The sequence below is a fragment of the Hyperolius riggenbachi genome, chromosome 9 (genome assembly GCF_040937935.1).
Source record: "Hyperolius riggenbachi isolate aHypRig1 chromosome 9, aHypRig1.pri, whole genome shotgun sequence".
Taxonomy (NCBI): Eukaryota; Metazoa; Chordata; class Amphibia; order Anura; family Hyperoliidae; genus Hyperolius; species Hyperolius riggenbachi.
This window is the reverse complement of record NC_090654.1, coordinates 270,489,497-270,517,353: the sequence shown is the minus strand read 5'-3', so window position 1 is coordinate 270,517,353 and position 27,857 is coordinate 270,489,497. Positions and strand designations below refer to the sequence as shown.

General features: G+C 47.8%; 1 protein-coding gene across 4 annotated transcripts in view; it reads right to left on the bottom strand.

The window, feature by feature from the left end:
* SPATA7 (spermatogenesis associated 7) overlaps positions 1 to 27,639 on the bottom strand; it is a 51,775-nt gene extending 24,136 nt beyond the window's left edge. Inside the window, exons 1-5 of one of the 4 annotated variants that reach the window (XM_068254547.1) lie at positions 27,537 to 27,639; positions 17,673 to 17,747; positions 14,168 to 14,260; positions 8,997 to 9,044; positions 4,215 to 4,342 (exon numbers count right to left, since the gene is read on the bottom strand). In XM_068254547.1, the coding sequence (XP_068110648.1) occupies positions 4,215 to 4,342; positions 8,997 to 9,044; positions 14,168 to 14,260; positions 17,673 to 17,747; positions 27,537 to 27,582 (390 nt within the window). In that variant the 5' untranslated portion in view covers positions 27,583 to 27,639. The other 3 variants (XM_068254548.1, XM_068254549.1, XM_068254551.1) reach the window with 3 other exon arrangements.
* Between the last annotated feature and the right edge of the window lie 218 nt (positions 27,640 to 27,857).

The following is a 27,857-nucleotide window of genomic DNA, read 5'->3' as shown; positions in this document are numbered from 1 at the left end:
GGCCACAATAGCGCCATCTATGCTGCTATAGCATATATCATATACCATATAGCAGCATAGAGGGTGCTAATGTGTCTGGGAACGCAAAGAATCACTCGCGTCCCCAGCCTGTCAGCTCCTGTCACCGAAACAGGAAGTGGCTGCCGGCGGGGCCAGGAGGATCGGAGGGAGACGGCGAGGGCACAGGACAGCTGCAGGGGGCTATTGGAAGCCCTAGGTGAGCAAAACTATTTTTTTTTGTTTGACTTAAGTGTCCCTTTAAGGACCAGACACTTTTTTCCCATTCAGACCACTGCAGCTTTAATGGTTTATTGCTCGGTCATACAACCCACTATCTAAATGATTGTTATCTCCTTTTCTTGTCACTAATACAGCTTTCTTTTGGTGCCATTTGATTGCTGCTGTGTTTTTTAGTTTTTATTATATTAATCGAAAAAGACATGAATTTTGTCAAAAAAAATGATTTTTTTAACTTTCTGTGCTGACATTTTTCAAATCAAGTAAAATTTCTGTATACATTTTTGTCTAAATTTATTGTGCTACATGTCTTTGATCAATAAATAGACACTTATTGGACTTTGTTTTTGTTTGGGTAAAAGTTATAGCTTTTACAAACTATGGTGCAAAAAGTGAATATCCACAGTTTGAAGCATCTCTGACTTTTCTGAGCACCTGTCATGTTTCATGAGGTGCTAGAATTCCAGGATAGTATAAATACCCCCCGAATTACCTCATTTTGGAAAGAAGACATCCCAAAGTATTCACTGAGAGGCATAGTGAGTTCATAGAAGATTTTATTTTTTGTCACAAGTTAGCGGAAAATGACACTTTGTGACAAAAAAAAAAAAAAAAAGTTTACATTTCTGCTAACTTGTGAAAAAAAAAAAAAAATGAAATCTGCCACAGACTCACCATGCCCCTCTCTGAATACTTTGAGGTGTCTACTTTCCAAAATGGGGTCATTTGTGGGGTGTATTTACTGCCCTGGCATTTTGGGGGGGGGCTAAATTGTAAGCACCCCTGTAAAGCCTAAAGGTGCTCACAGGACTTTGGGCCCCTTAGCGCACCTAGGCTGCAAAAAAGTGTCACACATGTGGTATAGCCGTACTCAGGAGAAATAGTATAATGGGTTTTGCGGTGTATTTTTACACATACCCCTGCTGGGTGGGAGAAATATCTCTGTATACCCAGCATGGGTATGTGTAAAAATACACCCCAAAAACACATTATACTACTTCTCCTGAGTACGGCGATACCACATGTGTGACAATTTTTTGCAGCCTAGGTGCACTAAGGGGCCCAACATCCTATGAGTACCTTTAGGATTTCACAGGTCATTTTGAGGCATTTGGTTTCCAGACTACTCCTCGCGGTTTAGGGCCCCTAAAATGCCAGGGCAGTATAGGAACCCCACAAGTGACCCCATTTTAGAAAGACGACACCACAAGGTATTCCATTAGGAGTATGGTTAGTTCATAGAAGATTTTATTTTTTGCCACAAGTTAGCGGAAATTGATTTTTATTGTTTTTTTCACAAAGTAAAAGTGTGTTTTGGGGTGTATTTTTACACATATCCATGCTGGGTGGGAGAAATATCTCTGTAAATGATAATTTTTTTTACACAAAGTTGTACATTTACAGAGATATTGCAGAACAGAGATGCAGAACAGATGAAAAAAAGCCTAGGGCCGATCCTAGATTATCTGTCTCCACCTGGACTCCAGACTGGGCGGTGAAAGGGGGCAGTACGGGTGCGGCGAAACCAGAGGATTGCCAATTGGGATTTGCCAGCACCTCTGGGAGACTATGGGTAGTATGGGCCCGTTTTGCTGGTGGCTGCGACTCTGGTCTTAATGCATGTGCCACCGAACCAGTTTCTACTACCATGCTGGTGCTCGCCACTTCACCAGGGTCTACGGTAGTACTGGTGCTAGGTCCAGGAGATGCTACACTGCTGGTGCATGCCTCACCAAGAAAACTCGGATCAGTGCTAGCACCACTCTGCTGCCCTTGAGTCTGATCCTGCGCCACCTGCGGTCCAGTGACATGGGGTGTGGTAAGCCTGGCTCTAGCCGGGACCTCAACCTCGCCATTGCTATCGGTCAGAGAGCCACTGCTGTTCGTATTCTGACCCGGATGATTCGTCGGATGAGGCTTCCCAATAGCACTCACCCCACTGGGCCAGAATCTCGGCGGCCTCTTCAGCGGAATACCCCTTTTTTGCCATGGTGGACTGTTAAATTTAGGGGGTATTCCTCTGAGACTACCCAGGAAAAAGAGCACCTACCTAGTAAAAGGGAGTACTTGTGAAGTAGAAAGCTGTGGTCACTGAGTTTTAATTGAAAAAAAAAAATCAAAACTGATCTTTACAGCGCCACAGCTATTGTAGTGTTTTTTTGCAGTAATCAGAAAAAAAAATTCTGTCACTGCGGTGGGGCGGGCTGAACGCAAGTGCAGGCGAATAATCAGGCCTGATCGGTCAAACACTGCATTTTTAGTGTATCCTAGTGACCCTAATAGATCTGACTGCGATCAGTAATGATCATTTACAGATACTATATAGTATAGTTGGGGGGGTCCTGCAGCGCATCATCCGAACAGCGGAAAGGATAACTGGATGTAGGTCACCTTCCCTGCAGGATCTTTACGCTAGCAGGTGCAGAAAGAGAGCAACCAGGATTGCCTCTGACCCCTCTCACCCAGCTCACTCCATCTTCCAGCGCATGCCCTCAGGAGTAAGATTCCAGTCAATCGCAACTAAAACCTCTAGACACCGGAAGCTTTTTTCCTCAGGCAGTAGCCATGTTTAATGCAGAACCATGCTAGAGCTGCTAGGACTTGAAAGTAATCAGCACAGAACTGAAAATGAACAATTCTCACTTTGCTTACTGCCACTATACTTACATACTGTCCTCAAATCGCCGCAAAAATCCGGTCACGCCGTTCTGTCCCCGCCGCAGGATCCTCTCTCTACCGTCTCCTTGACGGCAGAGCGCTGTGCGCTGGTCAGGAGCCGCTTTCATTCGCTGCTAACCCTGTCAATCAATGTAAGCCGATTGGAGTGGATTACAGTGATGACAGGGCCAGGAGCCAATGAAAACGGCTCTTGACCTGCACACAGTGCTCTGCCGTCATAGAGACGGCAGGGCGAGCGAATTGCGGCGGGGTCAAATCGGCGGTAATGGCGGGGACGTGCGGTTAATGGGACATGGAACCTACGTCTGGGCCACACCGCCACCTGCTGGATGTAGATTCAACCTACGTCGGTCCGGATCCGGTTAAACAACTGCCAAGACAAATTCCTTATAAGTGCAAACTTACTTGGTGAAATAAATTGATTCTGATGGAGCTATTTATTACAGGCTAGTAAATAGTTGTCAGTCTAACCAGCAGGTGTTGCTGCAAACCAATGGCACATTCGCATTTGTGATACTTTCCTGACTCAAGGGAATCAATCTGAAGTAAATTGCACGTTTAATACATACCTATGTAGAGGGGAAGATCTGCATACAACAGAACCTTTTCGGTCCATCCCGACGCCATTCGCTGGTTAAAGGAATTGGTTGAATAGCTCTCTCACTCCCCGAATACTTCTGAGGAGGAGCGCATCGCGAGTCCCGGCTGACATATGTGTAGTACGGATGCGCTCTTCAGTAGAACTACTTGGGGACACGAGTACTTCCTGAAGGCTGAACTACAACTGAGAATATAACCCTATGCCCCCCTCCTGCCGCTGCACTCTGCGATGGGAACACAGAGCGGAGCTGCAACGTCCTTACCCCGGGGTTGCAGACATTTTTTATTGAAAGTGGAGTACTGCATGGCTTAGAAGCGGCACTACTTGATCCGGCTGATCCAACCCCAAACCAGAACTCGTTGTGCTGTAAATTCTTGGCATGCTTTGATCTCACTCTCCAAGCAGAAAACATAGAAATTTCAAAGCAGAAGTCCTCTTATTTTCTCACACTGCCCCCTAGTGACAAGTGACCATAATTATATATTACAGCAGTCCTAATTAGAAGCTAAGAAGAAACAAATAATCTAAAATAAATTGGCCTAGAACACTTGCAAGCCTCTAAATAAATTGGCTGCTAAAGGGTTAATTATTTCTGGCTAGAGCTAGATTTGGAGGAAACATAACTCCTCCTCTCTATCTTATGTCGTGCAGAGTGCTCCCTTGGGACAGCGTCTGACCTGCAGAGAGAGATTCTCACCTTTCGAAGTGAGGCGGAGTCTAGGCTTTCTCTGGAATGGGGGCGTGATGGGGGTCTGGAACGGGAACCGCCCCGCTCCAGCCGGACCACTTCCTTCTTCATCTTCTCCCGCCTCTGCTGGTCGCTGTCTACAGGGGGAAAGAATACAAAATACTTAGGTTTCCATCTACTTTAGAACTCTGGACAAACCAGAGGCATCCCCCTACTGAGCTATGTAACTTTTTTTTTTTGTTACAGTGGACCTCAACTCTTGCACAGAACACAAGGAAAACAGAGAAATTCACCCTGTATGTATTTAGGGAGAAGAGCCTTTCTAATTCCCCCTCATCTCTAAGTAATTACAAGTGTAATTTGATCTCTCAGCTGTGTGAGCACATAAATTTGGCTGTCCTCAACAGACACAGCTAATATACAAACACAGGATGTTAACCCTTTGTCTGCTTCCATGAAAACAGGAAGAAGACACACTGCAGATTTATTGCAGGAGTTCTGTAAACTGTAACAAAGAAATGTTTTTTTTAAAAGGTTATTATGCTGTTGCTTATCTTTTAGACCAGAGAGCAAGTTCTTAGTTCAGGTCCACTTTAAGGTTACAGGTACCCTTTAAAAGCCTACGTTTATAACGTAGCTAGTCTGATATTGGTGGGTGAGCAGTGATGCCATTACTCTAGATCAGGGGTGTCAAACTCAAATACAAAGAAGGCCGAAATTGAGCTCTGGGACCAAGTCGTGGGACAACTTTAATGTCTAGTGGCCACCTCTCTCTCTACCAAATTTCCCTAGTCTAATAGATAGATAGAATAGATTGACATGTATGCTCTAGTCTAGATCAGTGATGGCTAACCTTGGCACTCCAGCTGTGGTGGAACTACAAGTCCCACCAGGCATTGCTATACTATGACAGCTCTAAGCATAACTCGGGGAGGCAGAGGCATGATGGGATTTGTAGTTTTGTCACAGCTAGAGTGCCAAGGTTAGCCATCACTGCTCTAGATTGTGGTAGTGAAAGAGATTAATATCTCTCTGATCTGAATCTGATCAGAGACGGATCGAACCCCCCCCCCCCCCCACAGCACACAGATATTCAGTATGTAACCATGAAAAACTTTTGAAAATCTATCAAACTACAGTACTTCCCTGTTCGATACAGCGCAGCACAATGGACCATCTACCACCAATCGAACAAAATGTTCCATCCGGTCATAATTTAGATTGATTTCTGCTGCAAATCGATCAAAATCACGATTGATGCAACTTGTTTTGTATATATGGCTTGCTTAACACTTTGAAGGAAGCAAGAATGGGACATTTAAAGGAATATTCCTTTAAATTCCGTTAAATGTCCCCCCCTGTTCCAGGGCACAGACAGGAACAGGAAGTGTTGTTCAGAGAACACTAATCATACCTGACTATAGATCACAGATATCGGAGATATGCATACTACTTTACTTCCTGTTCCTTGAAATGCCCCTCCTGTTCCTGGGCACAGACAGGAACAGAAAGTGATGTTCAGAGAAAACTGATCAGACCTGACTATAGATCACAGATATCTGAGATGTGCATACTACTTCACTTCCTTTTCCTGTAGACGCCCCTCCTGTTACTAGGCACAGACAGGAACTGATGTTCAGAGAAAACTGATCAGACCTGACTACAGATCACAGATATCTGAGATGTGCATACTACTTCACTTCCTTTTCCTGTAGACGCCCCTCCTGTTCCTAGGCACAGACAGAATCAGGAAGTGATGTTCAGAGAGTACTAATCAGACATGACTATAGATCACAGATATCTGAGATATGCATTCTACTTTACTTCCTGTTCTTTGAAATGCCCCTCCTGTTCCTAGGCACAGACAGGAAGTGATGTTCAGAGAACAATGATCAGACCTCAGTACAGATATCATACTACTTCACTTCCTGTTCCTTTAAATGCCTCTCCTGTTCTTAGGCACAGACAAGAACAGGAAGTGATGTTTAGAAAACACTGATTAGACCCGACTATAGATCACAGATATCAGATGTGCATACCACTTCACTTCTTGCTCCTTTAAATGCCCCTCCTGTTCCTGGGCACAGACAGCAACAGGAAGTGATGTTCAGATAAACCTGACTATAGATGGCAGACATCCGGGAACAACTTTCCCACAGAAATCGGCAGCAGTGGAAGCTTTGCAGGGAGAGGATTGATGAGTGTAGTAGAGTGCAGGAATTGTACAAATGAGGTACAGGAGTGGGAGAGGGGGCTGATTTAGCACATATATGTATGGTATTACCCACCCCAAAGAATCTGGAAACAGACTCCCTGGCCCTTATTTAATTCACCTTTTCTCCAAAGGTTTCTCCTAGCAGATAACTTTTCAGCACTCTGCAATTGATAAAGTACCCAAAATTAGTTTAAAGAGGAAATCCAGTGAAAAAAATGTAATAAAAATGTGCTTCATTTTTACATTAATGATGTATAAATGATTTAGTCAGTGTTTGCCCATTGTAAAATCTTTTTAATCCCCGATTTACATTCTGACATTTATCACATGGTGACATTTTTACAGCTGGCAGGTGATGTAGCTGCTGCTTGCTTTTTGGCAGTTGTAAACAGCTATTTCCCATAATGCAACACAGACAGGAAACGGGTTCACAGACAGGAAACTGCCAGGACCATGGTCCGCAGAGTTTCTTGTGGGAGGGGTTTCACCACAATATCAGCCATACAGAGCCCCCTGATGGTCTGTTTGTGAAAAGGAATAGATTTCTCATGTAAAAGGGGGTATCAGCTACTGATTGGGATGAAGTTCAATTCTTGGTCACGGTTTCTCTTTCAAAGGCACTGTCAAAATTAGTTTGAGTATTTTCTTGCTTGTTGGTGGCTTAAAGTGATTCTGAAGCGAAGTTAAAGGACCACTATCGCGAAAAAAGTAGGCAGTTAAAATCTGACATAACCGAGTTTTTGGGGCAGTCCATCTCCTCATGGGGGATTCTCATGGTTTTCTTTATTTTCAACAGCATTTCCTGAACAGTAGTTGCAAAGTCTAGCTGACAAAATAGTGTGCAAGTGAGTAGGGAGGCTGGCTGGTATCTTAGTATTTTGGCAGTCAAACTGCCGTTCAGGAAATGCTGTTGAAAACAAAAGGAAACCCTGAGAATCCCCCATGAGGAGATGGACTGGCCCAAAATCTGTCGGTTCTGTCAGATTTTAACTGCCTACTTTTTCGCAATAGTGGTTCTTTAAAAAAACAACAAAAAAAAACACCACATCCTCACCCAAGGAGAAGGAAGGCTCTGGGTCCAATAGAGCCTTCCCGCTCCTCCTACAGTCCCCTCGTTCCAGCGCTGGCTCCCGTTAGCAGTCTCTGACCAATGGGTTGAAGACTGCTCTCTGCCGCTGCAGGAGGCTTCGGGAATCTGAGCAAGCTCTCTCATGCACTCGCAGTACGGAGCCACCCGTCTTCAGGAGAACTCAGGCTCCCAAAGACTACTGAAACCTCCTGCAGCGGGGGATTAGACTGGGGGAGCCAGCGCTATAGCTGCTTTTTTTATTATTACTATTATTTAGCTTCAGACTCCCTTTAAAAAGAACCTGAGGTGGGGTTCTGACAATGCTAGCTGCACACAGAGGCTGTGTTTGCCTATACAGCCCAGCCTCTGTTGCTATCCCAATCCCCCCTAAGTTTCCCCTGCGCTCTGCTATCCCCCATAAATCACAGCCGCGCTGTGCGGGCTGTGTTTACCTCTGTAGCGTCAGTCTGCTGCTCCCTCCGCCTCCTGCATAGCTCCGGTCCCCGCCTACGTCCCTTCCCTCCAATCAGCAGGGGGGGAAGGGACGCGGGTGGGGACCGGAGCTATGCAGGAGGCGGAGGGAGCAGCAGACTGACACTATAGAGGTAAACACAGCCCGCACAGCGTGGCTGTGATTTATGGGGGATAGCAGAGCGCAGGGGGGGCTTAGGGAAGATTGGGCTAGCAACAGAGACTGGGCTGTATAGGCAGACCCAGCCTGTGTGTGCAGCTAGCATTGTTAGAACCCCACCTCGGGTTCTCTTTAAAGAGAACACGAGGTAGATCTTCAGGGGGCAGATGGGACACAGAGGCATGTCTGCCTAATGACATGTCTCTGTGTCCCCACACCGCCGGGCTATAGCCCCCCTCCCCAAGTTTAGCGACAAGATTTGTCGGTAACTCAAAAGGTAAACACAGGGGAGAGAAATTCCCTGTTCAAAACAACCGCCAGGGGCGTTCCTGCAGGGTTTCCTGAGCTGCCATTGGGCAGCTCTCTCTCCCTGGCCACGCCTCCTGCCGCACCCCCCGCATCACTGCATGCTATGAGAGACACACAGTCTTACACTGCAGCGTCTTGACCCAGAGGTCGTGAAAGTGGGCCATTGCAGCCCACGGGAGCGGCGGTTTTTGCGTCTACGTAATCTGCTCACCCCCGCGGATCAAGTAGCCTACTTTTTTTTTCCCATATTTTGAGTCTACCTCGGCCTCTTTTTAAAAAAGCATTTTATTGGTAAGGAATAAAAATATCACCTAGGAGAAAACTTAGGAGAAAAAAAATATATTGAATAAGACTCCTGTACTCAGTACTTCTGCCCCATTGCAATCAAACTTTCAAGATAGGTAGGATTTTGGGCAGCAGAAGACAAGTTGGCAGAAAAAGATAATACTGTATAGGAAGACTCCAATTAGTAACTGACTGAATAATATTTTTATATCAGTGCCTGAAGATGGAGTCTTCAAATAAAAACTGCCAGAAGCACGTTCCTCGGCGGGAAAGGCGACTTACATTTGATGCTTTTCACCATACTCTTCGGGGCAGAGCAATCCACCGCCGCTGCAAGATAAAAAGAGAAAACAGCGTTTAACAGGAGAGAGGTCATCGGGTCCGCTGCATAAATTCCGGCGCGGTGCGGGGGATGGATCCGCAGATTTGGCAGCCGCTCACCTGCGCCGGGTCAGATAAGGATTTCTGCAAAGTGATTTATATTTAATGATGTTGTATCTGCATGAACATGAAAGAACCGCCAGCCGGAGATCAGAACTGCGCCGGCCGTAAATTACGCCAAAGGAAGTCAGGCTGTGAGGATGTATCATTAAACTTATTAAAGGGTCAGCGCACCTCTGCGATACAGATAAAAACATAATGTTCCCCCGCTCCTCTATCTACGCATTTCAGTGACTTCCCTGGCAGAAGATGTAAGGCCTCATTCACATCATTTAGCGCAGATGGATGTGCGATCGGAACGCAACACGTATGATCGCACGCCATCTGCGCTACTATGCGCTGCGCTGCAGATCCCATTCATTACAATGAATAGGATCTGCGCTGCGATTCCCTAAAATGCATGCAGCACGCGATAGCGCAATCGCGCTGCCACGCAGCGCATATGATGGGAGTGGTAAAAGGGCTGTCTATGCTCTTCTACCATTCTTGCGTGTCGCACACTATACGCGCTGCTAAAATGCGCACGGCAGCGCATATAGTCTGAACAAGGCCTTAAAGGTTTCCGTACAACGCACGCCTTCGCCGAGTGACGCAGAGGCAGGAGAAAGGGGCACCCCTGAGATCGGGATGTAGGGGGTTTTTATGTTTATCACTGTACCTGCAGCTCACAGACCCCATTTTGTATCTGGGGGTAGGAAATCATTAGGAATGGTCAATGATAAGCAAATAATTTTGAGTTGATGCAGGATTATGCAAATTTTTTACGGAAATTTATGCAGCATGAAAATGGACCAATAAAACTTTTTACGCAATTTTTTATCTTTGGATGTTACAACTGAGGTGTCGTCACCCATGTCAGGTTATCCAGGCACCACATCATGATCTTGGCTTTATCACAGAGAGTGCGAGAGATATTTGCCTATTCTGGGGGTGGGGGGTGAGCTGATAACAAAAATAGAAGGAAATCTGAGGGGGGTGGGGACATCAATGACTTGAAATCATCTGCCATTGACACCTGCCTTGTCCTAAAATGTTCCTAAAAAAATGATATACCGTATATACTCGCATATAAGCCGACCCACGTATAAGCCGAGGTACCCACGTTTCCCTCAGAAACCAGGAAAAAATGATTGACTCATATATAAGCCCCCCCCCCCTCAATATAGCCCCCTCCACAGTAGCCAGAAGTGCCCCAGTACAAGTCAGCACCCCTCCCCATAGCCAGATGTGCCACAAGGATGATAGTTGTATCTCAAGACGCCACTAAATGGGTTTATAGATATGAGACGGCGAATGCCACACAGGAAGAATCCCCGATCATTGCACCACTGACACATTGCTTGCACGCTCCGCTCCACAAGCCGGGGGGTACAGGTAGTCTTCAGCAGTGCACTCTGCGCACCATGCTGCAGGGGATGCAGGGCAAGGAGCAAGCTGGCAAGAGCAGAATTACTAGTACACAATCCTTATGGTCCTCTGCCATTAAGAAAACCTGCTCCTCCATCCATTCTGCTCAACTGACTCACATATAAGCTGAGGGGGTAACTTTTCAGCACATTTTTTGTGCTGAAAAATTAGGCTTGTATGCGAGTATATATATATATATATATATATATATATATATCATCTGTCGCGTTGTATATTTGGCTGTTGAATCAATTAGAAACATTTATAGATTATTATTTTAGATTTTTTTTTGTTTTCTGTATAGAGAGGTGCAGAGTCGCAGGATAAGTACACATTCCAAGAAAAACCTAATTGAAACTAAGGTCCTGAGCCCACTGCTGCGTTTTCAAAACTTTTTGAATTGTGTTTGAGGCGTTTTAATGCATTAAAACACACAAAAACGCATCAAAAAACGGCTTAAAACTCATTTCAAAACCGCTTGGAAAACGCATGCGTTTTTCACATTTTTAAAAACGCAGCAGTAGGCTCAGGCCGTAATGAACATTATTGCATGCTCAGTGTTGTTGAGTTCTCAGGCTCTGTGACGTGGATGAGATGGCTCTCCGGCCGCGGCGCACAAGCCAGGCGGCAGAACTGGAATGGCTGGATTCTGCTGTGTGACTGACAAGAGCATCGGCTGACTACTAGTTCTCTGAGGACAAGTCCCATGAGAGCTGCGTACCCCCCTCCTCCGATGTACCCTCAAGTTCTAGGGGGGAGACAGGATGACAAAATGTCCCCATTATCCACGAGGAGTCTGCTCCGGTAGAGAACGCCCCGGCAGCACCAGTAAACACACAGATTGTTTACCAACAACAAGAGCACCGTGTTTAGCCACACATCAATCACAGGTACATCGGGCGTCATGGAAACAAGAAAACAACACAAACAAGGATTTCCTAAATGCGCACTCCACTATCAACCAACCAGAAACAACACATCCTACTACGAAGTCCCAGCATGCACTATTATCCCTTTCTCATTATATATTCTACAACGCTGTACAGAGATTACTGCTCCATTCCCATCAGTCTCTACACCAGAGCAGCTTACACTCTAATGTCCTTACCACAGTCTCACACTATTAGTATTATACATTTATTTCTTAGTTTCATTAATAATGATTGCTGCTATTAGCAGCACTCATTCATAGTTAAATGCATGCACAAGCGGAACCTCCGGGGGCGCTCACGTGCACGCGCGGGAGCGCTCGGCGGCCTTTTAACTGGAATCTTAAAGGGATACTGTAGAGGGGTTGGGGGAAAATGAGTTGAAGGGACCCGGGGCTTCTAATGGTCCCCTGCAGACATCCTATGCCCCTGCAGCCACTCACCGATGCTCCGGCCCAGCCTCCGGTTAACTTCTGGAATTTCAGACTTTAAAGTCTGAAAATGCCTGCGCCTGCGTTGCCGTGTCCTCGCTTCCCCTGATGTCACCAGGAGTGCACAGCGCAGGCACAGACCAAACTGGGCCTGCGCAGTACGCTCCTGGTGACATCAGCGGGATCGGGGACACGGCAACGCAGGCGCAGTGGTTTTCAGACTTTAAAGTCTGAAATTCCAGAAGTGAACCGGAGGCGGGGCCGGAGCATCAGGTAGAGTGGCTGCGCGGGCACAGGATGTCTGCGGGGGACCATTAAAAGCCCCGGGGAACTTCAACTCATTTTCCCCCGACCCCCCTACAGTATCCCTTTAAGTGGTTAATTACATGTACGCCCTTTACTGGCTATTAGAGATGATCAATGAGATGCAAATATTTCTGAGTTCATGCAGGATTATGTAAATTTTTATGCAAATATATGCAGCTTGAAATTGGACCAATCAATGTAACCTCCCTGGCGTTCAGTTTTTGCTGGATTTCTGTGTAAAAAGTTATCCAATTAATTATCATAACCTTTTTTCCTGTGTCAAGCAGGGGTCTAGTGTACATTTTGAGTCCAATAAAAGCTTGAAATACAAAATCTAAACTAAATTTCAAAATGACTCCCCAAAATCTCTGATCATTTATACTTCCAAGCTGAAGCTGCTCAACCTGCACTAATACAATAGAGATGATGGGCAGATTCCACCAAGAGACAAATCTTTATCTAATCAAATCTGATTAGAGAGCTGAGAGAGATCGGCCGGCTGTCCATACTCCAAAGGCTGATTCCCCAATAAATTTCAACATGAAATCGCTCGGGAATCGGCCGTGCCTGTTGCCTCGTCGCTGCCCCCCAATGTAAAAATGTACTCCCGTGTGTGTGTTTATACATTACCTGTCCTGTGTCACCCACCACGTTGTGCCCATCTGTCTTCGGAATCTCCCGCAGATTGTTGTAGGTAAGTAGAGGGGTCTAGGTGCCCCCAGTATACACTAGGTAAGTGCAGGTGTCCCCCGGGATAGGCTAGTTAGGTACAGGTGTCCCCGGGATAGGCTAGTTAGGTGCAGCTGTCCCCCAGAATAGGCTAGGTAGGTGCAGGTGTTCCCCATGATCAGCTGGTTAGGTGCCCCCCAGGATCGGCTAGATAGGTGCCCCCCAGTATAGGCTAGATAGGTGCTCCCCAGTATAGGCTAGATAGGTGTCCCCCCAGTATAGGCTAGATAGGTGCTCCCCAGTATAGGCTAGATAGGTGCTCCCCAGTATAGGCTAGATAGGTGCTCCCCAGTATAGGCTAGATAGGTGCTCCCCCCAGTATAGGCTAGATAGGTGCTCCCCAGTATAGGCTAGATAGGTGTCCCCCCAGTATAGGCTAGATAGGTGCTCCCCAGTATAGGTTAGATAGGTGTCCCCCCACTATAGGCTAGATAGGTGCCCCCCACTATAGGCTAGATAGGTGCCCCCCACTCAAGGCTAGATAGGTGCCCCCCCAGTATAGGCTAGATAGGTGCTCTCCCCAGTATAGGCTAGATAGGTGCTCCCCAGTATAGGCTAGATAGGTGTCCCCCCACTATAGGCTAGATAGGTGCTCCCCAGTATAGGCTAGATAGGTGCCCCCCACTATAGGCTAGATAGGTGTCCCCAGTCCCCCTGAAGTCATGTGACGTCAGACATCACGTCTTCAGTACCCATCCTCTGCATACCGGAAGATATGCGGAGCTGTGAAGACAGATGGAGCGCTCGCTGGAACGAGGCTCGGTATGTATCTAGCAAGGCAGTGGCTGCATCGGGGGGATTAGGGGGGATCGGGGGGTGGGGTCACTATGCCTTACATCACTAATGCTGCATATCATGTACAGGACCCCCTGCACCTAGCTAACTTATACAGTGGGGCTCCTGTAGCTAGGGAAACCCCCTGAGCGGCATGACACTGTGTCGGGCATAAGCTTTCAGCAAGTTTTCCTTGCCTGACACAGTGTCGGGCATACCGCTCAGTAGGTTAAAACTGGGTGTGACTTGATTGGTCCATGTTCAAGCTGCATATATTTGCTTAAAAAATGTACATAATTCTGCATGAACTTGGAAATATTTGCATCTCATTGATTATCCCTACTGGCTATGCTACGGCTCCACAGATCTGCAGCGGCACATACAGGCTCCTCCCACACACAGCGTTCCAATGACGGGGGGGGGGGGCAGTTCTTACCTTTAGCGGTCAGGATCTTGTTGTAATGAACCATCATGTGGTCCCGGATCCGGTACTGGTCGCTCAGCCGGCTGCTGTGGCCAATGCAAAATGCTGGGGAGGGAGAGGAGATGAAAGCAATAAAGAAACTCAAAGAAAGATGTCACTGAAGCGTACCTGAAGTGGTATTAAAAACAAAAAAAACAAAATACTTACCTAAGAGGGAAGTCTTAGGGACATGCAGAGGCTTCCCGCAGTCTCCTGGCCCCCACCGTCACATGTGGACCCCCGGAACATATCACAGGAGCTTGTCGGATAGGTTACGCGTCCGCGCTCCTCTCCACGCTGCTCCTGCAGCACTACTGCGTAGGCACGGCCGCGCTTGTGCATGAATGACAGCGCAGACGCAATCTTCACGGGGGTCCCAGGCAGCGGGAGGATGCCTCTGATTTATCCATCTTCTTAGGCAAGTACAGTAGAATCTCATTATAGTAAACTCTGATATAGTAAACCTCTGGATTGTAACGATCGGTGTCAGCACACAGAGAGAATCTGATTATTGGTGATCTGCAGTATCACCAAGAATACAGATACATACCTGATTATTGATGATCTGCAGAATCACCAATAATACAAGTATAACTAACCTCTGGACACCTTTATAGTGTGAGTGTTTGGAGCAACAGTAATGACTTTGAGTGGGACCACCCGAGGAGCAGGTGGTCCCTGGCAGTATGAGAAATACCTCCCTCTGGGAACTGCAAAGACCTTTCAACAGCCTGAAACTTCCAAAGGGGTGGAGCCCCAGGCTAAATAGCAGGAAGGCCCTGTGGCTGAGTGACACCTAGAAGGTGGGCGTCACAAGCAGGACTGGAGACTAATCTCTCAAGGGAGAGGGATAGATCGCAAGGTCGGGCAGGCTAGGTCGGCAACACATGGGCAGATAAGGTACAGAGACAGAAGGCTGATTCGGTAACCAGGGACAGGCAGGGTTGGCAACAGGTAATCAGATATGCGTAAGTACCGAATCAGAAAGCAGAAGGATAGTCAGCGATGCAATAGGTCATAACAGATATCAAACAATGCCTAGTCTTGGATGTGAGGTCCGTGGTCTCAACACCCTGGAACTAGTCTGAAGTATAATACAATGGTGACACAGTATCCCTAGTCTTGGGTGTGAGGTCCGTGGTCTCAACACCCTGGAACTAGTCTGAAGTATAACACGATGGTAACTCAGTATCCCTAGTCTTGGGTGTGAGGTCCGTGGTCTCAACACCCTGGAACTAGTCTGAAGTATAACACGATGGTAACTCAGTATCCCTAGTCTTGGGTGTGAGGTCCGTGGTCTCAACACCCTGGAACTTGTCTGACATATAACACAATAGCAACACAGTATCCCTAGTCTTGGGTGTGAGGTCCGTGGTCTCAACACCCTGGAACTAGTCTGACATGTAACACAATAGTAACACAGTAGTAATCTGGCTCAGTGTGAATTCCCAGGTCCTCCAAACACACACACTGTGGGATCTGACTATGGTCTGAGTGCTTTCACGTAAGTGTTCGCACCGGCAGACAACTTGAGACTGAACAGCAATAGCTATATATAGAGCCGCGCTCTCCGGCGCCACCCATCAGCGATCAACCAATAGCCACTTGCTTTGAGGTCAGGTGACCAACCTGGTCAGCTGATCCCTCCTTGTTTGTCATAAAGGTTCTGTCTCTCAGCGCGCGCGCGCGTATTCCTTAATCTGTGTGAACTAACAGACCCAGCCACATCAGACGCACGCTACCGCGTGCAAACCGCCGCGCTAGACGCGGAACCAGCCGCCTCGCTGCCAGTCTGCGTGGCGGCTTTTCCGCAATCTATTACATAGATATAGTAAGCTCAATCCGCAGGTCCCAGCAAATGCATCTGTATAAATATACAATGTATGGCTAATCCTGATATAGTAAACTACTTGTCCTGGTCCCTTGGAGTTTACTATAAAGGGATTCCACTGTATCTGGGGTTTTGTTTCTTGTTACTTTAAAGTGTAACTGTTGGGCATAAAATCAAAAATCAATTATTTATTTTTATCTGGTAAACAAGTAATAAGGATGCTAATCAGGCAATCCAAAAGCTAAAATCACTATTACTTTTCTTGTTGATAAGTGATCATTCCCCAGTTTACCTGACTCTTATTTGGTACACACAAAAGGAAGTTGCAGGGCATGCTGGGTTGTCCTGTTTTGCTTCTCTACTTTCCCCTCAGACTTAACTAATGCAGCCTGATTGGCTGAAGCCTCTTTCCCTCCTGTTTTCCCCTCCCACACCTCTGTTCCTCTATGATTGGCCAATATGTCTCATGCTGAGACAATGCACTTATTATAGTGAAGGGCGGGCAATGCATACACAATCAGGCAGAGAAAAGTAAGGGAGGAAATTACATCAGGACTGGCTTCAAAATAGCCACAGTTAAAATGGGAAATGCTAAGAAGGATTTTCTCTTTTTTTACTATAGAAAAATCGCTAAAATCAAAGCGTGTTACGTAAGTAGAGCAAGTATGTATCTACTTGTATACGCGTTTTCTTTTCTGAGAGATTTCCACCGCTACAGAAGTCCGTCGGTAACGCGCTGTTGTCCATCGGCTCTGCGGCAGATTGGGCACTTCCAGCACAACGCGACACGTAACGTATATTAGGCTCCATTGCTTTGCCCTGCGGTAAAACAGGGTAACGTAACGCACACTTGCAATACAAGTGTAAAAGGGGCCCAAAGGTGCCCATTGATAATTCAATTTCCCGAATGATAGACTGTCCAATCCGATCATAACAATCAATCAGAAACGATCAATCAGGCCCATCATCGGAGAGGGAAATGATAAGCAAGCAGGTCAGACTAATAGATTTCATCCGTAATTCGAATTGTTAAGACAATCGATAGAATGATAGTTTGTTGCCGATCGGCAACATTAAAAACGGACCTGAACTCAAAACTACCTCTCTGCTGTAAAAGATACGCTACAGCATAATAGCCTTTCTTTGTTACACCTGCTTCAAATCTTAAAATAAATCTCCAGTGTTCTTACTTCCTGCTTTCATGGAAGCAGACATATTGTTAACATCCTGTGCTTTCAAATGAGCTTATCTGCCGTGGCAGTCAAGTGACATAGGGGAGATCAAATTACACTTGTGATTAGTCACAGATGAGGGGGATTGGACAGGCTAAACTCTCGAAATACATACAGGGTGCATTTCTCTATGTTTTCCTTGTGTCCTGTGCAAGAGGTCAGGTCCACTTTAACGTTACCCAATCTGATTGATTGTACGGTTGATCGTTTGGAAGAATGTGCTGTTAATGGGCTCCTTAAGGTTAAAGAGAGTCCTTTTAAAAATCACCTTTTTAGAAGCCATTTATGTAAAGCAGTATCAGCCAAGCTAAAACGCTGCATCTCCGCTTCATAAGTCTCTTTAATGGGTACTCCACCGTAGTATAAAACTCTGCATAACTTAGGTCAGCCCTTAGCATAATCACGGCACACTCACCATTGCTCTTGGTACTCATGTGTCCTCTGAATGGGCTGGATACTCCACAGCGGGGGATGGAGGGGACCCTGGGGCCTGAAACAAGAGGAACACCCCCCATCAGAAACATCACACGCCACTGATAAACTGCTAACATTTGTATCTAATGTATTTCACGGCGTTCCTGAAGCTGTGAGGGGGCGAGGAAGGCACACAAACTGTATAACACAATGCATGTCTTTTACAGTATACACCTGACAAAGTGGTGTACCAACGGTGAATCAGGCCCCCCATTACAGTGCCTCCCTTATCATGCCCCCATTACAGTGCGTGTGCACATTCCGGCCTGTTGCTCCAGCTCACATGGCTCCTGTCTCTGCACACTCCAGCCTGCTGCTCCTCCTGCATGGCACAAGGCTCCTGCCTCTGCACACTCCAGCCTGCTGCTCCTGCTCACACGGCTCCTGTCTCTGCACACTCCAGCCTGCTGCTTGTATGGCAAAGTAAACCTCAAATTCTGCAACCCAGTTAAGAACAGCCCCAGGGAGTCAACCAGCCAACACCTGTAACCACCAAGGGTGCAACTGCAGTCCAGCAACAGAAAGACTGGGTCTCTACCTGGATTTTCAGGCCAATTGGCCAATATTTATTGCTAGTAACACAGTGCAAAAAGCACAACGTTTCGACCAGTGCGGTCTTTATCAAGTACTTCAATTGGCCTGAAAATCCAGGTAGAAATCCAGTCTTTCTGTTGCTGCTCCTGTATGGCACACAGCTCTTGCCTCTGCACACTCCAGCCTGCTGCTCCTCTATGGCCATGCAGGAGCAGCAGGCTAGAGTGTGCAGAGGCAGGAGCCTTGTGCTATGCAGGAGCAGCAAGCTGGAGTGTGCAGAGGCAGAAGCCTTGTGCTATGCAGGAGCAGCAGGCTGGAGTGTGCAGAGGCAGGAGCCTTGTGCTATGCAGGAGCAGCAGGCTGGAGTGTGCAGAGGCAGGAGCCTTGTGCTATGCAGGAGCAGCAAGCTGGAGTGTGCAGAGGCAGGAGCCTTGTGCTATGCAGGAGCAGCAGGCTGGAGTGTGCGGAGGCAGGAGCCTTCTGAGCAGGAGCAGCAGGCTGGAGTGTGCAGAGGCAGGAGTCTTGTGCCATGCAGGAGCAGCAGGCTGGAGTGTGCAGAGGCAGGAGCCATGTGAGCAGGAGCAGCAGGCTGGAGTGCGCAGAGAGGCAGGGGCTGTGTGCCATGCAGGAGTAGCAGGCCAGAGTGTGCAGAGGCAGGAGTCTTGTGCCATGCAGGAGCAGCAGACCAGAGTGCGCAGAGGCAGGAGCCATGTGCCATGCAGGAGAAGCAGGCAGGAGTGTGCAGAGGCAAGAGTAGTGTGAGCAGGAGCAGCAGGCTGGAGTGTGCAGAGGCAGGAGCCTTGTGCCATGCAGGAGCAGCAGGCAGGAGTGTGCAGAGGCAAGAGTAGTGTGAGCAGGAGCAGCAGGCTGGAGTGTGCAAAGGCAGGAGCCTTGTGCCATGCAGAAGGAGCAGGCCAGAGTGTGCAGAGGCAGGAGCCATGTGAGCAGGAACAGCAGGCTGCAGTGTGCAGAGGAAGGAGCCTTGTGCCACGCAGGAGCAGCAGGCCAGAGTGTGCAGAGACAGGAGCTATGTGAGCAGGAGCAGCAGGCTGGAGTATATAGAGGCAGAAGCCATGTGAGCAGCAGCAGGCTGGAGTGTGCAGAGGCAGGAACCGAGGGAGCAGGAGCAGCAGGCCGGAGTGTGCAGAGGCAGGAGCCGTGTGACAGATGCAGTAGGCCAGAGTGTGCAGAGGCAGCAACCTTGTGAGCAGGAACAGCAGGCTAGAGTGTGCAGAGGCAGGAGCCGTGTGAGCAGAAGCAGTAGGCTAGAGTGTGCAGAGGCAGGAGACGAATGAGCAGGAGCAGCAGGCTGGAGTGTGCAGAGGCAGGAGCTGTGTGAGCAGGAGCAGCAGGCCGGAGTGCACAGAGGCAGCAGCCATGTGAGCAACAGCAGGCCGGAGTGTGCAGAAGCAGGAGCCGAGGGAGCAGGAGCAGCAGGCCGGAGTGTGCAGAGGCAGCAGGCTGGAGTGTGCAGAGGCAGGAGCTGTGTGAGCAGGAGCAGCAGGCCGGAGTGCGCAGAGGCAGCAGCCATGTGAGCAGCAGCAGGCCGGAGTGTGCAGAAGCAGGAGCCGAGGGAGCAGGAGCAGTAGGCCGGAGTGTGCAGAGGCAGGAGCCGTGTGAGCAGGAGCAGCAGGCCGGAGTGTGCAGAGGCAGGAGCAGCAAGCAGGAGCAGCAGGCCGGAGTGTGCAGAGGCAGGAGCCGAGGGAGCAGGAGACGCAGGCCGGAGTGTGCAGAGGCAGGAGCTGTGTGAGCAGGAGCAGCAGGCCAGAGTGTGCAGAGGCAGGAGCTGTGTGAGCAGGAGCAGGCCTGGAGATGAGGATTCCGCAGGCCAGGGAGTGGATGAGGACAGATGGGGGACGTGGTGCTGAATCAGAGCTGTACATGGAGGGATTATCCGCTCAGCTGTTGTGTAATGCAGAGCTGCTGACTGCAGGCCTCACACCAGCCTGGACAATGCGGAGAAACAGCTCACTCTATAATTTATATCATCTCCATAAAGCTCTGCCACCTGATCTCCCCATGCAGAGCGCGACCGGAGGACGGCACCTTCACAACGCAGATTTAAGGCTGTTTCACACCAAAAAGCACTATTGATAAGAGATTTTTTTAGCAATTTTTTTTTCAGCGATTTTCCCAGCGCTTTTGATTTGCTACACTTGTTACAGAATCGCAATCTCTCCTAAAACGCTACATGCAGCATTTTTGCGATTTTAATAAAAACAATTCTGTCTGCTGTGAAACATCCATGGGCCCTTCTCCACAGCTGCAAAAAACAAACTGCAGCATTTTGGGCATGTTTGTGATCGATGCAAAGTATTTAAGCACTGCAAAATCACTTTTCAAAGTGATTTTGCAGCGATTTGGGGGCCGAATGTTTTGTGCCCCCTAGCAGGAGAGGTCACAGGCACTTCCCTGATTGGTCCTAGAGAAGCACCTCCGATCTCTTACGCTAGGGCGGGGCTATGGACGGTAGCTAGACATCGGGACACCCGGTGAGTATAACTAACTTTATTGACAGGTACAAAAAGGTATAAATCACAGATCGTACGCGCCGTCAATCGCAAATGCAAAGCGCTGGCGTGATTTCAAATCACTGCAGTGATTCCTAGTGTGCCCCAGGCCTATAATCCATCATACTACCTGATTTCAGTGCTTCTAACTGCATCCACCCCCCCCCCCCTTCCCAACATAACAGTCAGTTAAACTGTATCTCTAGCCACATGTGACCAGGCAAAAGCAAACCTGTCACTTTAGAAATAGAGGGTACTTACGTATTATCTGGAAAGTTTGGCAGCTTTTTTGTTAAAGTTCTGTTTGCTCCCACAGGAAGATCTGACCAATGTTGGAATGCTGAAAGTCCCGGCTTTCTGTTGCACCAGGTCCCGAGCCGGTATGATGCTCAGTTCCCAAGTTATGGGGTTTTGAAGGAGGGGTGTCCCCTGAACTTGGCTGCAATTACAGAAGTACGGGACGAACCCGACAGGATGATAAGCAGAACACCCGGTAGGTTGTCTTCTTCCTCCGCAGCATAAATCTGTGTCTTCAAAACTTATGTCAAGTGCCCTGGGTCTCTCATTACAGATGAAGGAGCAGCGCAGCTATGCACCCTCGTCTCCTCTCTGTCTTACTGGCATGGGCAGGAGACTCAATTCCACTGTGCTCTCTGCAGCAAAGTGCAGCGACACCTGTCCCCCAAACCCCCCTAACTTGGGAATAGGGCATTGCATTGACTCGGGACCCAGTGTAAAGGAAAGCCGGGACTTTCAGCTTTCCAAAAATGGATAGATCTGGCTGGGGGATCAAACAGAACTTTAAAGAAAACCTGTAATGAGAAAAAGTTCCCCTGGGGGGTACTCAACTCGGGTGGGGGAAGCCTCCGGATCCTATTGAGCCTTCCCCTGTCCTCCTCTGTCCCACAGCGGCGGCGAAAATCCTCCCGGAACAGCGGGGGTGTAAATATTTACCTTCCCAGCTCCAGCGCAGTATCGGCTCTCCGCTCGGAGATATGGGGAAATAGCCGATCGCTGTCAGCTCGCTCTACTGCGCAGACGCAAGTCTCCAGCCCCTGCGCAGTAGAGTGTACCCGACAGAGATCGGCTATTTCCGCCTATCTCCGTGCTGAGAGCCGCAACAGCGCCCCCGCTGGAGCCAGGAAAGGTAAATATACCAAGCCTTGTCAGCTTGTCGGGCCAGGATTGCGGGACACCTCGGGGGGAGCCAGCTCTGGACTGCCTGCAGCTACAGGGGAAAGGGAAAGCCTCATTGGGACCCTGAGGCTTCCCCCCTACCGAGGTGAGTACTCACCCAGGGGACGTGTTTTTTTTCTCTTTAACAAAAAGTTGCCAAACTTTTCAGACGGGATAATACGTAAGTACCAAATAGAGAAAGTCAAAAACTTACCTCAGTTCCGGGAATCCTCTGGGTCTTCCACAAGCTTCCCACGTCCACCTCGGGACCACTGATCCAGCACTGGGACCCTCTGGAAGTTCCCGTCCGCGCTCCCGTCTGTGAACAAGCACGTCTGCACTGTGCAGGACACCCCGCACCTGCGCAGCAGCATGGAGCCACTCAGCGGAAAATGCTGAGCCCGAGCAGCTCTGTGCTGCTGCGCAGGTACGAGACGTCATTTATGGACAGGAGCGCAGAAGTTCGCACCTCTCAAGTCCTTCTTGATGAGGTTTAGGAGGTCCCAGAGCTGCATCGGTGGAGGCGAGGAGGATGGGGGTAACCTCCGGATAATCCAAAGGCTTCCCTTCACTGAGGTAAGTAAGTGAAATGAGCTACATGTAACGCTGCACGTTGTCCAGAAAGTGCAGCATGCTACGGCGTTAGAGCGGCTATAGCCGCGTTAGACTGTTTGCACATGCTCAGTGGGGGGCGGAGAGGAGGCGGGGAGAGCCAGCTACAGTAGCCGCGCACATGGCTACTTAATATTCACTGCACTGGCGGCCGCTGATTGGCCGGCGGGACCACGTGATGCGGAGTGTCTCGCTCTGCATCACATGGTCCCGCCGGCCAATCAGCGCCACTCTGGGAGACCTTATAGGGACAGAGCCGCCTAACGCGGCTCACTCTACCGTCCTCTCTTGCAGCATCATACGTTGTGTTAGGTGCACGTTATGCGACCTTAACGTAGCACCTAACGCAACGTCTTGGTGTGCAAGTAGCCTTAGTAGTAAACAGAGATTTGACTAGTCCATCTCCTCATGGGGGATTCTCCGTATTTAATTATCCTTTACAAAAGCACTTCCTGGAAAGGATCTATACAAAGATGCCGGCTGTCCCCTGCCTGTTTGCAAACGATTCTGGGAGTTGGACTTACCAACTGCGATTCACTAAGTGCATTTGAAAATAAAGAAAACCCTGAGAATCCCCCATGAGGAGATGGGCTAGTCCAAAACCTCCCCATGAGGAGATGGGCTAGTCCAAAACCTATCAGGTCTGTCAGATTTCTACTACCTACTGTAAGTGACAGCAACATAGGAGAAAAGTAATTTATAGAACATTCTACTCTGGGAGAAATTAACTTTTTATTTGTGTTTTCATGTATTTTAAATTTCACAATTTTCCCCTATAGGTGTCCTTTAACTTTTTTTTCCTAATAATAAGGCAATAAATTGTATCAGCTTGATTCAAAACTTCCCCAACAGACTGTATGAGAGCTCCCTTTACTCCAGCCTGACTCTAGTACAGCTCATTGTCTTCTGTGCCTAAAGGGTCATACACACATCAGACTATAGTCTTTGGAAAATGAAAGATCACAGACCAATCTTACCACCCTTCATGTAGTATGAGAGCCATACCTTCACAGTCTATTCTATGGAGCTGAACTCCACATCAGAAAAAAATCTTTGCAAGATGCTGCACACACAGATGCTGTACAGACACAAAAGATCAGTATCTGCAACAGATCTGTTCCTGCCAAAAATCCATTCCTGCAAATTGCAATGATAGTCTATGAGAGCTGCAGATCATCATACACACATGATTTAACTGACATTCATCTGCAGATCAAGCAATCATCTGCAGATCTGAAAATCCATCCTGGTGGATCTGATCTGCAGATGAATGTCAGTTAAATCATGTGTGTATGATGATCTGCAGATCTCATATAGACTATCATTGCAATGTGCAGGAATGGATTTTTGGCAGGAACAGATCTGTTGCAGCTACAGATCTTTTGAGTGTGTGCAGCATGTTTGTGTGCAGCATCTTGCAAAGATTTTTTCTGATGGGGAGTTCAGCTCCATAGAAAAGACTGTGAAGGTATGGCTCTCATACTACATGAAGGGTGGTAATATTGGTCTGTGATCTTTCATTTTCCAAAGACTATAGTCTGATGTGTGTATGCACCTTAATACATGCCCGCTGAGCTTCTTGCATGCAAATCTCATGCAAACTGTATGCGACTTGAAAATGGACCAATCAATGTGCTGCTTCCTTTTTTCGCCCATTTCGGAGCAGCATAAATTTGCATGAAATTTGCATGCCGTCCAGATTTGCACCGCAGTGCGATCTGAACAGAAAGCCATTAAAGAGATAGGCAGTGTTTCCCAGCACCTCTTGCATGCAGGAAAACGCTGCAAATCTGCACATATGTGGAAACAGGTCCGCACCTAAGTTCTCAACAGGTGGTAGGCATACTCCTGGGGTACTTCTCATAGTCAATTTAGGTCCCAGTGAGGCTGGGAGCACACTTGGCTGTGCTGAAAATAATGCATATGTATACAATTTACATTTGTTTCAGAGTAAAACACACTATAAAATGACTCCGTTACTTACAATAGATTCTAAAAATAAAAATCTGACAGGTTTTGTACTAGTCCATCTCCTTATGGGGGAAGCACGGTAGCCTAATAATCAGAAATCTCACCTTTTAGCGCCGGGTCCCCGGTTTGAACACCAGCCATGGCACTAGCTGCACAGAGTTTGTACTTTCTCCCTGTGTATGTGTGGGTTTTCTCCAGGCACTCCGGTTTCCTCCCAAAAACATATAGATAAGCTTCTCCCTAAAATTGGCCCTGGACTACGATACATACACTACACGTTACATATATAGACATAGGACTACGGTAGGGATTAGACTGTGAGCTCCTCTGAGGAGTCAGTGACAAGACAATATACTCTGTACAGCGCTGCGTAATATGTCGGTGCTATATAACATACTAAATAGTAATAATAATAATGGGGGATATCTCAGGAAATCCATTATTTTCAGAAGCACTTCCTGAATGGTCATTGCTCAGTTCAACTGCAAAAATAGTTGGCAAGCAAGTTGGGAGGCTAAAGGGGGCCACTATCGATTCAATTTCTAGCAAAAAATCGGTTGAGTAATCAGAAATTCTGATCTGAAGTGAAATCGTTCACTACACCATCAACGAACCAATCTTTGCTTCCTATCACAACCAACAAGAAAATACAAATTTTGGTTCGACAAAGGTCCAATCGGATGACTGTTTTTATAATCGTTCATAATTGATTGTGCCCATCAATGGAGATTATTTACAACCAATCCGATCAGAATTTCCGATCGCTCAAATGATTTTTTTACAGAAATTGGACCGTTAGTGGCCACCTTAAGCTGCATCTTTGTATAGAACCATCCCATGGAGTATTTTTGTAAAGAATGAAGGAAATACTGAGAATCCCCCATGGGGGGAAGAACTAGTCTAAATCCGGTCAGATTTTAAGTAAGTGACAGCAACGTAGGAGAAAAGTACTTTGTAATGCACTTTGCTCCGGGAGAAATCGATATTTTATGTTTATGTGTAAACAAGTATTTCAGATTTTACAATTTTTTTTCGCACTAGTGGTCCTGTACTTAAGGAATGTCCGAGACTCGAGAGGCATTTATACACATATATCGAGTACCCCTTACAGATGTATATGTGTCATGGGGTACTTTATTCACAATACAAGGGTACCCTGTAAACACCATCTTACATAAAGGGCCACATGTTGTAATAATGGTGAGAAACATTGATCTAATAGAATAGACAGTGACTTTCCACGGTGGGTGTGGCCCTAGTTCCGTTCATTTTCCAAGATCTGCCTTTAGGTGTCCACTAAAGCCTAGTACACACTTTAAATTATTATTGGCCAATCACTGACCAATTTTATCCTCTCCATGTAGTATGAGAGCTTACATACACGTCTGTTCATAGCATTTAAAGCGGAACTGTGTATAGATTTAAAACAAGCAAACCTGGGGCTTCTGCAAGCCCCCAGCAGCCGTCCTGTCCCGCGCCGGTCCTCCACGAACTTCCGTCCTCCCGCCGCCGCTCCGTTCCTCGACTCGGAAGTCGAGGCCAGCGCAGCCCTCCAAAGCGTATCCTTTATACGCGTTCCCGCTTGCAATAGCGTTATTGTGGACTGGAACGCAAAGGATACCCGTGGCCAGAGCCACCCAAGCGCATTGGCCCGGCTGCGAAACCGAAAATAGCTGGCGGCAAAAGAATGGAGGCCCGTGGAGGACCAGCGCTGGACAGGACGGCTGCTGGGGGCTTGCAGAAGCCCCCGGTACGTGAAACACTTTGTTATAAATATATCTTCAGTTCCGCTTTAATATCTGTTGACCCTCATAATATATAGAGATGGTAAAATTTGTCAGTGGTTGGCCAATCAAAATTGAAAGTGTGTACCAGGCTTAACCCTACAGTTTCCCAAACGATCGACTGTCCTATTGATCGGGCCACATTGATGGTCTCAATAGACAAGGAACGACCGGTGCATTGATCATTTCATCAATTCTATAATAAAATAGATTCCATGGACTATGATTGAATTGGTTACCCTTTCCTTCTTGGCCGCTTGATCGTTCAGGAAATTGTATCGTTAGTGGGCATCTTTATGGGCAGCAATGTGGACCAACTGCACAACATGAGGGAAGGGAATGGAGACAAGCATGACTTACTTAGAAAAGTCACTATTTGTATATTTGTGTACTGCAAGTTATAGGCTTACCAGAAGGTGTTTCAAATAAAAAAATAGCCCTCTGGGGTATCAGTAGCAATACTGGAAGCAGCAGAGGCACTCAGCAATATTCTAGGAGTAATAGGGGCAATACTGGAGGCAACAGAAGCATTCAGCAATAATCTGGGGTAACAGGGGCAATACTGAAGGCAGCAAAGGCATTCAGCTATAGTCTGGGATAACAGGGGCAATACTGGAGGCAATAGAGGCATTCAGTAATACTCTGGGGGTACCAGGGGCAACACTGGAGGAAACAGAGGCATTCAGCAATAGTCTGGGGTAACAGGGACAATACTGGAGGCAGCAGAGGCATTTAGCAATAGTATGGGGTAACAGGGGCAATACTGGAGGCAGCAGAGGCATTTAGCAATAGTATGGGGTAACAGGGGCAATACTGGAGGCAGCAGAGGCATTTAGCAATAGTATGGGGTAACAGGGGCAATACTGGAGGCAGCAGAGGCATTCAGCAATAGTCTGGTGGTATAAGGGGCAATACTGGAGGCAGCAGAGGCATTCAGCAATACTCTGGGAGTAACAGGGACAATACTGGAGGAAACCGAGGCATACAGCAATAGTCTAGTCTCTAGGGGTAACAGAAGCAATAAACACACCCAGCGACACTGAGGTTGAGTGAGTAATGAAACTCGGCAATAAAAGAGCTTGGTTACGGTAACTACCCCTCCCCCTCCCGTTACCCCAGACGCAGACAGTGCCGGGCAGTGCATAGCCAATCAGCGCTCCCGCCTGGCCAATACATTGTATCTCCTCCAGCAGCACCACGTGACACGCCCCAACTCACCGGCCGCTCCGACCCCCGATCCGTCCCTCCGATCACCGCCCGGCATCCCGCATCCCCCGCCGCCTCCTAGAAACACCCGACCGGGTGATCAGCATCACTTCCTGTCTGCACTGCAGGCGGGTCACTGCCAGGAGGCGGCTCCTTCCCTGCTACACCGACACTCGGCCATCCCCGACCCTGCCTCATCCATCCACCCATCCCTCCTATCTACTGACTGTGTCCACCGACTCAGCCTTATCCATCCATTTATGCACTGATCCATCTATCCACAAATACTGATCCATCCATCCTCTCACTGTGGGCTCTATTCATAAAACCTTC